The following is a 13,664-nucleotide window of genomic DNA, read 5'->3' as shown; positions in this document are numbered from 1 at the left end:
AAGTTTATTCCTAAGCATCTTACTCTTTTTGATAGTGTTGCAAATGGAATTGTTTTTGCTTTGCATATTTCAAACTGTTACATAAATGGTATCATTAAGTACTTATATTTTCACAGTCTTCTTTTTTACTATTATTATAGTCCATGCATACATACTAAATGTAGAACAATATGCACAAGGAGGACACATAGCATCTTCAGGATAGCTGTCACCTCTGGAGAGGGAAAGGGTGGAATGAGATACCATAAAGAAGGGATTTAGCTGTAACTATGAATTGTTTCTTTTTCAGTAAGAGATCTGTATAGAACATTTGTGCATTTGCAATACTTTCCTTATTTGAAACATCTTTTAATTTAAATTTTTTAGATCAAAATAATTTTGAAAATGTGGGGTATCTGAAGCATTACTTCAGGCATATGACTTTGCTTGTACCACTCTTGGGATCATGACCCTAGAGTGTCACCTTGAGGCCAGTTACTTTTTCTTGATGTGGCAGTGGATGATCTAGGAAACCAACAGTCACAGCTCTCCCCCCGAGACCCTAAAATCTGAGACTTCATATCAATGGGTCTTTACTTAGTCTGTGCTATTCATCTTGACTCTCTTCAATAACACTGATGTCAAATGAAACTCAATCCAAATATACTTAGGAAAAAAAAGACACTATCAGGATTACCTGCTTTTCATTAGGTTTGATACTGTAAAGCCAATAAATAGGGGTAAGTAGCTATTGATACTATGTATCAAGGTGGATATTTTCCAGGGAAATTTTTAATGCAATAATTCTGATGTGTTTTTTTTTTTTTAAACAGCCCTGCTTTTCTTATGAGCTAAAAAGTAAAACAAGAGGTAATTCTACTGGAAAAATTCAAAGACACCATTTGAGCTGATGGTCTCTAGTTTTTCAACATGGAATCTGAAACAAGCACCAAGAAATAACAGCTCTAAGATGTAATCTGAGCAGTTTTCTTATTAAGGCAAGGCACTGCTTAGAAAAACAGTGTATTGGAGTATCAGATGAACAGTAACACTTCAGCGGTGACTCAGTACAGAACTAAAAATTATGCTAAGTCTACATTTTTGTAAAGTTAACCTTCCCTGAGGAAAATGTTATAATATTAATACTCTTTACTATTCAATACACATAATTTGCTACTCAACCTGATATACACTTAAGTCTCCACTTATAGAGCTACGTTTTTAAATGATCATATAGAAAGGAGGAACATAAGGAATCACGTAAGTACATCACAAAAAAATACATCATAAGACAATTGTTTAACTCCACTGCAGTTTTCACGTTAACAGAGTGGAGTGAAATACCTTTCAGGAACAAATGCCTCAGCAATTTTAGCACACAGAATGAATCCCAACACTTAAAGACAACCAAGGAGATGACCCTTCACTCATGAATGAATCTCATTTACGTGTGACTCTGACTACCACATAAGAATGTAAGCTTCTCCAGTCTTAACAGCCTAGCACTTACCTAGCACAAGGTAGGAATGTAGTACGGATATGTTGAATAAGTGACTTCTCCTAACTCTGATGGTACTTTCTAGCTGGGATCAGGAAACTGCCACCAGGAGGTACCTCGCTGGCTCAGTTGGTAGAGCATGTGACTCTTGATCTCAGGGTCACGAATTCGAGCCCCACCTTGGGGGCAGAGTTTACTTAAAAAAAAAAAATACACATAAGAGCGAAAAAACTACCACCCTATACCTCAGCTTCACCAGTTCTTTTCGTGAAATCATATTATTTTTATTTTCATATCCTGTTTAAATCTTTTGATAAAAAAGTCATGTTTTCCAAACAACAAAATGACATTTCATTGCAACTTAGCCATGAGAAGAGAAATGTAGATTAATAAAATATTCATTGCACTAACCACCTAGAAACTTCTGTGTGTTCAGGCTGAAAGTAAAACAGGAAAAACATTTCACAATATCACGATATTTTTCTGGCACTCACTCTCAAATCATATAATTTAAACATATCATTCATAACACAGTGTAAACACTAAATGTTAACGTAACGCTGCTTAGTACAGACCCGAATTAAACTAAAGCAGTTCTATCATGGATATTATCCAAGGGGTTTAAGTTCAAGTTTTAAATTCCTTCAAAACAAAAGGAATGTCACCACAAGGTAAATTTAGCCTCAAGAATGTCTCACACAACATGAAGTCTCAAGAAAATGTTATATAGCCTTCAGATGACTTGTTTTAAAAGAGTGATTACCTACCACAGCTATCATATGTTTGGAATTATACTTAAAGATGCTCTTCTCTGGGACAAAAACAAAAGTATTGCTTCTCAATAACAAAAGGAAAATGAATCAGGTGTCAGGAAGTGGGTGTAGAATGTGGCTAAATCTAGGAATGTATTTCCTAATTAACATGAGAGAACAAAACCTCCCATTTACATTCAGCTTCCTAAAGAAGGTGAAACAAGCACATTGCTGTGTTACAGACTCAAAAGATGAGAGTCGCTGAATACGTTAAAAATTGTTTGAAACAGGCACAGATCAATTTTCAAGACTGCCAAAAACAAAATAAAAATAAAGAAATAAAACTCACAGAGAATGTTGGCCCACTGTTTGATGCTACGACAGTATGAACTTCATCATGCAATTTTACTGAGAGCTGCCAGTTAGCCACTTGTGGTTGAATAATAGGCACTCTGAAGCAGAAAAAAAGAAAAGGAGTTAGTAATTTTACATTATTCTCTTAGTAAACTGATTTTCCTTTGGCGTTAAGTGTGCAGGGTAAAATTGCCACAGATTATATTTCAGAACATTATTTTAAAAGGCTCTGCCCCTGGAAAAAAGCTTTCAGATTTAAACTAGAGCAGTTAAAAGCAAACATACAAAAAACACATAGACATTCCAAGGACAACAGTAATCATTCTGGGATAAATGTCCTAGTGCCATCCATTCAAATACCATTATCCATTCTATGAATTTGAGTTGCTTAACTATGACTTTCAAAAATTAACTTTATGCAATATTAATATCTTTTCAGTATTTTGCTACTGTTCCAGACTGTTTTCAAAAATTTACAATGTGAATCTTTTATTTTTCTGGGTTTATTGAGTTATGAGTGGTATGCATAAGAACTGCATATAATTAACACACAATTTAGTGAATTTGAACATAGTTATTCATTTGTGTTTCCATCACCATAATTAAGGTAATAAACATATCCATCACCTCCAAAAGTTCCCTTGTATATCCCTTCATTCCTTTTTGGTATTTTGTTTGTTTGGGTAAGAATACAATCTTAATACACAGGTCTTTTCTTGCCTATGATCCATATTACATGGTCCAGAAAAACTGGGTAAAGCAACCAGAGACAAAAACATTTTTAGAATACAAATATTTCCCACAATTTTTTAAAGTAACAAGATTTTAATCATTTGTGAATTAGCCTAATTTAAATATTACATGTTTTCATTATTTATGGTCATAAAGGAATATTTTACGAAGCAACTACACAGATACTATCCAGACTCTTGTGTTAAGTTATAGTTCCGAAAAAATGTTGCAGGTTATGTTTCAAGGTCACACCCCCTCCCATGAATTTCAAAAGGATTCTTTGTGTATTCAATGAAAACAAATTCAGGCACAAAAACTATGATTATAATCAAATCATCTCTAGACACAAGGTCTAATGGAGGATGATGGATAACTTAGGAGAACATTTGTATTTGGCCCACTATTTATTTTCTGAAAAAGAAGAAATGTCTTAAATACTCTAGAAGTGAAAATTACCGTTTTAAAATGTATCAACAAATCATTACTAATGAACATGGCAGACATGGACGATTCTCTCGGCAACTTAAATAGGGCTGTTTCAGAGGACAGAGCTTCACACATGAGAGCTTGAAAGAACAACAGGGGAGCATACAGGACACAGAGGAGGAGAAGGAGGAGGGGGAGGAAGAAGAGGAGGAGGAGGAAGATGAGGAAGAGGAAGAGGAGGAAGAGGAGGAAGAGGAGGAGGAGGAGGAAGAGGAGGAGGAAGAGGAGGAGGAAGAGGAGGAGGAAGAGGAAGAGGAAGAAGAGGAGGAAGAAGATGAGGGGGAGGAGGAGGGGGCGGGGGGAGGGGGAGCAGGAGGAAGGGGGGAAGGGGGAGGAGGAGGGGGAGAATACAAGTGTCACAGGGCAGAGTGCTCCAGTATGCCAACACCCCACCCCCCTCTATTTTGTCACTCTATTCCACAGGCATCTAAGTTTGTCTCCTTCATTGGCCTGTAAGCTCCTAAAAGATAAAGATCATTCCTGGGGCACCTGGGTGGCTTGGTCAGTTAAGCATCCAACTTCAGCTCAGGTCATGATCTCGCGGTTCATGAGTTGGAGCCCTCAGTCAGGCTTTGTGCTAACAACTCAAGAGCCTGGAGCCTGCTTCAGATTCTGGGTCTCCCACTCTCTGCCCCTCCCCCACTCATGCTCTTGCGTGCTTTCTCTCTCTCTCAAACATTTAAAAAATTATAAAAATAAAGATCAAGATCATTCCTTATTTTTGTTTCCCAGGTCCCAGCAGAGTTTGGGGAGAAAGGGATGATGGGGGCAGTAGGAAGGAATCTGAGGAGCACCTACTATGTGCCGAGCACCGCATAGGAGAGGCCACATCACCCAAGGGACAGAGTATGCTCCAGAAAGAGCATGGCCCCTGAGCTCTTGGCTTACTACCTGGCTCTTTTTGCATTATATAAAGGACCTCACCAGACTTCACTCTGTTTACCTTCAAAGGGACTAACACCACAACCTCTCAGGGGTTTTGTGATGACAGAAATAACCTCCCAGCTATATTACTGGCAACCTAACTTTCTTAAGTCTTTGCTATCCTTGACAATTATGTACCTCTGCTGCTCAAGATTGTTCCATGGTTTTCTACTTCATATCAGGTGAAATCTTAACTGAGTTACCTACCATTCAAGTTTCTTATAAATAAGGTCCCTCTCTTTGTATCCAGTTTTATTTCTGATTATTCATGACTTGCGTATCTGGTTGCGCCAAAACCTTAAATTACTTCCCAAACCAAACCAAACCAAACCAAGCAGGAGAAATAAGCACAGTGGTCACAAACCCAGGCTCTGGTAACTCGCACAAGTGGGTTAAAAACCCAGCCCTTTCTGGGGCGCCTAGGTGGCTCAGTCGGTTGAGCATCAAACTTCGGCTCAGGTCATGATCTCACGGTTTGTGGGTTCAAACCCCACCTCTGGCTCTGTGCTGACAGCTCAGAGCCTGGACCTGCTTTGGATTCTGTGTGTCCTCCTCTCTCTGCCCCTCCCCTGCTCATGCTCGGTCTCTCTCTCTCCTTCAAAAATAAACTTTAAAAAACATAAATAAAAAAAAAAAAAAAACCCAGCCCTTTCATTAATTCATTCTTGAGCAAACTATTAAGTCTCAATCTCCTTATGAATCAATCTAGATATATAATAGTATCTGCATCACAGTGATGATGTACTGAGAACTAAATCAAACAGTGCATGTAAATGTTAACTTTTATTAATTTGATTAGTCCCAACCATAGGGCTATATATTCATTTCCACCCACCCCCATAACTGAAATCCCTTTAAGGGAAACCCTGGATTCCTTCTGCTCCACAAACCAACAGATTTTTCAAGAAGAATATCATCTCTCTCATAAACTGCTCCCTAACCATATAGGTACTGACCATAGTACAAACAACTTCAGTGAGCTCCCTGCCACTTAACCTACATTATAGGCTTAATATTTTTCACAATTTAGTAGCCTGAAGGAGGTAATTCTTTCAAGTAAATGTGGAGACTCTTTTCAGTTATGCAACAAGCCTCTGTTTCCAGAGGAGCTGGGAAGTTAATGCTGACATCCGGTTGGAACCCAGACTGAATTTTCCCACAGAAAGCAAACCTACAGATGGTGGCGAGATACGGTTGCCACCCTTCAGAACCTAACTACTATTTATTTTTCCATTGTTTTATTTTGACCCACATCTGTTTCATATATGTTAGAACCTGCCCCAAGAGGGACCTTGTAGAAAGAGCACAGGCTCCTTTGAGCTAAAATGCTGGGGTTTAATCTCAGTCCATTCCCTTACTAACAAGGTCCCAGGGACTCCAGTACTTTGGCCCCAAAATTTCCACACCTGTGAAATACAGCTGGTGCAGCGCTGGGCAGGTGATGGGGGAGCTGCCGCTTCTTCTGAGCACACAACTCCTGAAGTGCCCTTTCCTAACAATTTCTTTTAAGGTGATGTGTTACTAGGAGGTAGGAAAGAGGCTTCACTGTGACAGCAAGCCCTTGAGATACAAGATGGTCACACCGTGGAATCTCTTCATGAGTTCACTCTTCTGAAAACAAAATCTGCTAAGATTCCTTCCAGCTTTATGTAAGTTTGAAAGTAGTCTTGTTTTGTTTTTAAATAAAATGGATGGGGTTGGGCATACATGCCCAGTGTAAAGATCCATAAACTCGGCAGCAGAAATAAACTGTAATAAACTACAAATAAAGTAACATGCACCAGCCTGGAAGTATAAAAGTATATGTGTTCTATTTCTGCAAAATCATTGAGGCTATGTTAATAATTACTTTGAAACACTGATATCAATTCCACCAGCACAAACGTGTTTATAATGGTGGCAGTTACATTTTACAGTTATATTTTAAATTTTAGAAAGGAATTCCTTTTATCCATTAAATCCACAATAGTCTCAAATATTTTTATGAACAACTCTCTGGAAAGGGAGAGAAAAAGTCCTAGAGTTTCACTCGACTCAGTTTAGTAATGTTACACAGAAAACAGCTTCTTTATTGAACTATGTGCCTAGTAAAAGAGGCTGACATCTGATCAAAAATTTCATCTGTGCAGGTTGTTAGTTACTTGAAAAGCTGTTATCATTTAAACTACTACTTCAAAAAACAAACAAAACCCCCAAAACCCAGGAAAAGGGAATTCACATAAACAGAGACTCACAAAGCAAATCAAATAATAGGTCTTACCCAGACCTGTCCACTTTGATTATCATCAGCCAACCAGAATGAATATGCTCAATAAAACTGAATGTTTCTGTATTTTATAGTAAAAACAGTCAGCTGATTATCACAAATGTTAATGCTAATTAATGCATTTAACTTATTGGAATATTTTACTCAAAAATGTGTAAATAATACTAACCCAAATACCCAAATTTGGGTAACCAAATACCATTACATTTCATGTTTTAAGGCAGATTTTATGTAAACGTAACTCACAGCATCTTTAGTTATCAAGGATTATAAACATCTCAAAACCATATTATGAGGCACTCAGAAAAGCTGGTTTTCAATTGTGCCATTACCTATTTAGGAGCGAAACACTGAGTTAAAACAATGTTAGTGGTCAAAGAATCATTAAGCAATCCTTGATCATAACTTTCACAGTGGGTGGTCTGTAAAATGATCAAGAATAATACGCTGCATTCCATAGCCACAGAGGTCAGCTTCTGCATACAAATCTTTGCAGGAAGAAAAAGGCCTTCAGAAAAGTGGGCCATTCATCTGAACCAAGTTCAGAGAATTTCCAGCACGGTGAAAAGATATGTTATGCGAGCACATAGATGTATTCAGTGGGGGTAGACGGAACCAGCTACATGTGGCGACTACAAAGGAGCCCTCCCATGGTTCATGAATAAGTCGAGGAAATGATCAGAAAAAAAAAGAGAGAGATGTTTAGACAGATGGCCCACTTAAAATGCCTGAGACAGGGCATAAGCAATTTTAATGAAACTTTAGATCTAGCATATGAATTGTTTCTTATTTCCTCCAGGGAAAAAAAATCTAAAGAAGACAAAAATTCAGCAATTTGCTGAAAAACTCACTCTTAGCAAGTTGGGATGGAAAAAGAATTACAAATACAAGTTTTATTAGTGCAATAAATTCATATAAAATTCTTCACAGAGCCATCAGCTATCAAAATGAATATAAGCATGGAATGAACAGATTAAAGGAATTTTAAACAGAAGTCTACTGCCAAAGCAAACAAAAATCTAAGCCTTATTATGTGAGAACTTACAACACTCCAACATTAAAGTTCATCACTGCAGAAGAAAGATAAAAGCAGCATTTTCAGAGAAGCTCTTCAAAGCTAGAAATTGTCACAGTAGAGGAACAGAATCCTGCTTATATGCAATTTAAAATGTGTACATTCAAATAGATGAGGCTGTGTATCACAAAACAGTGCCCAGAAAGGGTTACAGAACACCCTCAAGTTTCGAGTCATTAGCATTACAAATAACACAAATGACACCTGAATCAGGAAACCGAATACTAATGTTACTTATAATCTTACAGATTTTAATATTATGCAAACCCTATTTCTTGTGCTACCAATCAAAGGCTTCAGGTTCTCAATTTAAATGCTGGGCATGAACAGTCAGGAAAGGCAATGGAGTTTAGCCTCTGCAAGCCCTGGTCATGGACTGACCACCAACCCCAAAAGCCATGTGGCCTTCCAAGTTACTTTTCCTCCTTGTGTCTCAATTTCCTGGTCAGCGAGCCCAAGACAGTAAGAACACTTTCCCCACAAGTTGATTAAAGAAGGTAAAAGGTGTAACACACTCAGATTCGTGCTTGGCACATGAATGCTAAAATAAGAGTTATTCTCATCATTTTCAGAATATGGTGAAATATCTGAAACTCTCCTCTATTATTTCAACCCCATTTTATTTATTTGAGAGAGAGAGAGAGAGAGAGAGAGAGAGAGAGAGAATCTCAAGCAGGCTCCATGCTCACCACGGAGCCCAACACGGGGCTCGATCCCACGACCCTGGCATTGTGACCTGAGCTGAAATCAAGAGTAGGAAGCTCAACCGACTGGGCCACCCCGGTGTCCCAACCCTATTTTTAAAAAAAATACATTAATTTATGATTTATATACAGTGAAATTCAAAACTGTAAGTTCCATCATTTATCATTCCAATAAATCTGTCCCTTTCCCCAGTAGTTCAACTATAGATTAAAGCTTCACATAAACAGACTCCAAAAACATGCACTCTTGCATGTAGCTTTCTTTTCTTCCTTGCCCAATGCAATGTTTTGAGGCTCATTCACGTTAACAGTTCATTATTTATTGCAGAGCAGTACTCTATGGTACCAGCATACCAAAATTAGTTCATCCTTCTGCTGATGGGCATTTGGGCTATTTCCAGTTTGGGGCTCTTATGAACAAACCTGCTATAAACACTCTTTGTGTGAGCCTTTTTTGAAGACAGAAGTTTTGATTTCTTGTGGGTAAAAACTCTGAGAGTGGAAATGTGAGGGCAACCATGTTTAATTTTATAAAAACTGTCAAAACTGTCTTACAAGGTATTAAAACATATCTATACTCCCCCCAGCAATGGCACTTGCTCCATAGCCTTGCCACCATTTGGTGATGTGTTTCTACTTCTAGTCAGGCCAGTGGCTTAGAAACTTCTCATTACAGGTTAACATGCATTCCCCTTATGACAAATAATGTTGGGCACCTCAGTATTAGTGCTTATTGGCCACTTGTTTCAAAATTTTGTCCATCTTTTTAATTAAGATGTTGGTCTTACTGATTTGTGGGAGTTATTTTTTAGAAAGCCTCTATCAGATTTAGGTCTTGTGAATATTCTGCACCACCCCTGAGGCTTATAAATTCTCTTAAAAATGTCTTACCTTCAGCAGTTTTTAAAAAATTAACAGACTTAATTTTTCAGAGCAGCTTTAGGTTTCCAGAAAAATTGAGCAGGAAGTAGAGTTCCTACAAATACCCTCACTCACCCTACCCTGGCTACAGTTATTACCATTCCGCATTGCTGTGGTACATTTGCTAAAATTGATGAGCCAAGGTTGATAAATTGATATTAGCTAAAGTCCATAGTTTACACTAGGATTCACTCTTTGGGCTATACATTCTACGGGTCTGAACAAACGTATAATGACAGGTCTCCACTATTAAGGTTTCATATAGAATAATTTCACCTTAAAATTGCTCTGTGCTCTACCTATTTAACTTTCCCTCCATCCCCCTGAATCACTGGCAACCACTGATCTTTATTATCTCTACCATTTTGCCTTTTCCAGAATGCTGTATAGCTATAATCATACAGAATGTAACCTTTTCAGATCGGCTTCTTTCACTCAGCATTATGCATTTAAAGTTTCTCCATGTCTTTGTGTGGCTTGATGACAGCGAATACCTTTTTATTGCTGAATAACAGTCCATTGTCTGGATGTACCACAGTTTACTTATCCATTCACCTACTGAAGGACATCTTGGTTACTTCTAAGTTTTGGCAATATGAGTGAAGCTGCTATAAACATTGACATTCAGTTTGTAGGGTAGAAACATTTTCAATTCATTTGAATAAATACCAAGGAGTACAAATACTGGATCACATGGTAAAAGGATGTTTCATTTTGGAAAAATACCTGCTAAACTGTCTTTCAAAGTGGCTGCACCATTTTGCATTCCCATGAGCAATGAATGAAAGTTCCTGTTGTTCCACAATTTGGTATTGTCAGTGTTTGGGATTTTAGTTATTCTAACAAACATATAATATCTCTTTGTTGTTTAATGAAAATTTTTAATATGAATAAAAACATACGCATTTTCCCTTTTATGCTCAGTGCTTTTATGTCCTTGCTAAGAAGTGTTCTGACTACAGCAAGGCCCAGAAGAAATATTCATGTTTTGCTTTAGAGGTTTTACAGGTGGACCTATGATTCATCCTTAATTTTCTTGTGTGATGGGAGAGAGACGGAGTTTCATCTAGTTGTTTCAAGAAGACTTGCATACCAAGTTCTGCAGCTTTGTCCATCGGTTAAGATGGTATTAGCTGTTCTAGATCGCTTTGCATTTTCACAAAAATTTCATAACAGGTCAATTTCTTCTCCTTCCTCCCTAAAGCAGCCCCCCTAATGGGGTTACGTTTGGGCTTGCGCTGAATCTCTTCATTAATGGAGGGAGAGCAGACACCTTAACATTTTATCCTCCTATCTACAATAGCTCTAATTTATTTTATATTGTGAATTTCTCTCAGCAAAGTGTGGCAGTCTTGAACCTCCTTTGTGAAAATTATACCTATTTCTTAGTTTTATTAGTTGTATCACAGATTCCTTAGAGTTTTCTTAAGTAACCTATTAAGGTGTCCTGGAAAGCTTCCTTTCCAATCCTTAGGCTTTATTAGTTTTTCATGCCTTACCTACTCTGACAACTGACAGTCTTGAATTTATTTTGTTAAATTATTTGCCTACATTTTTATGCTGTTAAACAAAACTGTTAATTTTTATTTTCTCATTGTTGTTAGTTCACTGAAACAATTTATATGATTGACTTTTTATCCTGCAACTCTGCTAAATTTATTTCAGTAATTGTGTTATAGATTCCTTAATGTTTTCCATGCAAACTATTGTATCCTTGGTGAATAGAAATGATTTACTTCTCCCTTTCTGATCTCCATGACTTCTTATCTTACTGGGTAGGATCACTAGTATAAAGTTGAATAAAAGACACACACAGAATTCTTTCCTCTTCCCAATCTAAAGAAGACAAACTCCGTATTTTCAGATATATTTTACCCCATTTTCTGTCTTCTATTTCCTTTTGTAGCTCCAAATACACGTAAGTTAGACTTCCTGATCTTATGAACCTAGGTCAATGAGGGTCTCTTCAATGTTGTGAAATACCTTTTCTCTTCAGAGTGTATAGTCTCTATTCTTCTAAGTTTACCCATTCTGCCTTCTGCCAGCACTAACCAATATGCTTTTCAGCCTATCCAGTAAGTTTTCCATTGCAGGGACAAAAGATTTTACGATCTAGAATTTCTACTTGGTACTTTCCTAGTTTCCAGATCTATGTTTATATTCCCTATTAACTACTTCATTTTGATCTTTAATATTTGAAAATAATTTTAATAACTGTGCTAAAGTCTTATACATAACCCAATATCTTATAGTATCATAGTCGGTTTCTACTAACTGCTTTTTCTCTTGACCATGGGTCAACTTAATTCTTGAATTGTGTGCCAAGTGAATCGTTTTTTGTACATCAGATTGTGGATATGTTGCAGAGACTGTAGTTTTCCTGTTATCTTCCCCTGAAAAATTCTGATTTTTATTTCAACAGGCAGTTAAATTACTGACTGATCACTGTGAAGTCATCAAGACTCACCTTTGTGTTGTGCTAGGATGTCTTTCTGGTTTTGCTTTTACTGAATTAAAACTCCAAATCACTTATTCCAGAAACAGTGTTTCTCCTAAGACATGATCCTTCTGGGGTTTTAATGGAAAATTTGAAGTGTTTACAAGCCCCTCAAATTTGATGAGGCTCAAATTCCAATCATTATCATCTGTTTGAAAGGCAGCAACACAACTTCAACTCAGTTCATTCAGCCTTCCAGAGGGATTCATACACTGGGATTTGCAAAGTCTTCATGCATGCACATATCAGGAATCAATCATCTATTTGAGTGAAGCTAAATTCAGAGATAGAAATCTTCACTGTTGCTCTCTTTTTGCCATGAGATCCCTGCCCAATCTTCAGCAGTTCTTACAATTCTAAGCATCATTCTCCAAGACCTCAAGTCAATAAGATTGGGGCTACCTCCTGCATCAGGAGATGCGCACATGCAATGGTGACCGCCATACAAAGGTGGATCTCATCCAGTGTGTTTTCCTTCGACAAACACTCAAAATCCATTCAAATTCTGACTGGTTTTAGTTGTCATCCAGAGCCTTCTAATAATAGTTGTATATCTTCTCCAGAGCTTGCCATTGTTATTTGGAGGAAGGTTAATTGGAAATAAGCTACATAACCATTACAGAAAGTAGAAATTCTCTATGTTGATTTAACCTTCTTTCACTTGCATTCAAAGGCAGAGGAGGAAATAAAAATAGGAGAATACTGGATCACATATATATACCACTTCCACCAGCCAAGTAGTAGCCCAGAACACTTGACTTCTGTACACGTTTATTCATGGAACTAAATTGAGAGCAGTCACATAAACATTTTATAATCATGAGAATAATCTTAAAGAAGATTCCATCATGTGAGAAGATACATCATCTCAGCTAATTCCTAAATTTTAAACTTCTATTATGCCAACAGGAAAATAAATTCTTAAATATAAAATATGTAAGTTTCAAAAATCGTAAGCAGTTTTATTGACATAAAGTTCACACACCATAAATTTAACCCACCTGAACTGCACAATTCAATGATGCTTAGTATATTCAGGGTTGTGTACCTATCACCACAGACAATTTTGAAACATTTTGATAACCCCAAAAAGGAAAATCTGGACCCATTAGCAGTCACTCCATACTCACCTCCCCCTACACTACTGAAGTCCCTTCTATTTCAATAGCTTTGCTCATTCTAGACATTTCATAAAAATGGAAACAAAGAATTTGTGGCCTATTATGACTGCCTTGTTTCATTTAGCATAGTGTTTTCAAATTTCATCCATGGTGTAGGAAGTGCCAATACTTCATTTATTTTTTTTTTATCACTGAATAATATTCCATTCTATAAATACATCCCATTTAATATTATTTATCCATTCATCATTTTGGAAACATTAGGGTTGTTTCTACTGCTCATTTACTATGGAAAATGTATGAACATTTATATACAACACTTCTGTGAACATATGATTTCATTTCCCTTGGGTAT

The 13,664-nt window shown here is 37.1% G+C and overlaps 1 protein-coding gene across 1 annotated transcript in view; it reads right to left on the bottom strand.

Annotated features, from left to right (window-relative positions):
* Positions 1-13,664, bottom strand: part of PCCA (propionyl-CoA carboxylase subunit alpha) — a 422,256-nt gene that overhangs the window by 142,692 nt on the left and 265,900 nt on the right. The window contains 1 exon segment of the mRNA XM_030313554.1: positions 2,579-2,681. Within this exon segment, the coding sequence (XP_030169414.1) occupies positions 2,579-2,681 (103 nt within the window).

Source organism: Lynx canadensis, chromosome A1, assembly GCF_007474595.2.
Source record: "Lynx canadensis isolate LIC74 chromosome A1, mLynCan4.pri.v2, whole genome shotgun sequence".
NCBI classification, from domain to species: domain Eukaryota; kingdom Metazoa; phylum Chordata; class Mammalia; order Carnivora; family Felidae; genus Lynx; species Lynx canadensis.
The sequence above is the reverse complement of the archived record's forward strand: the minus strand, read 5'-3'. Positions and strand labels throughout refer to the sequence as shown.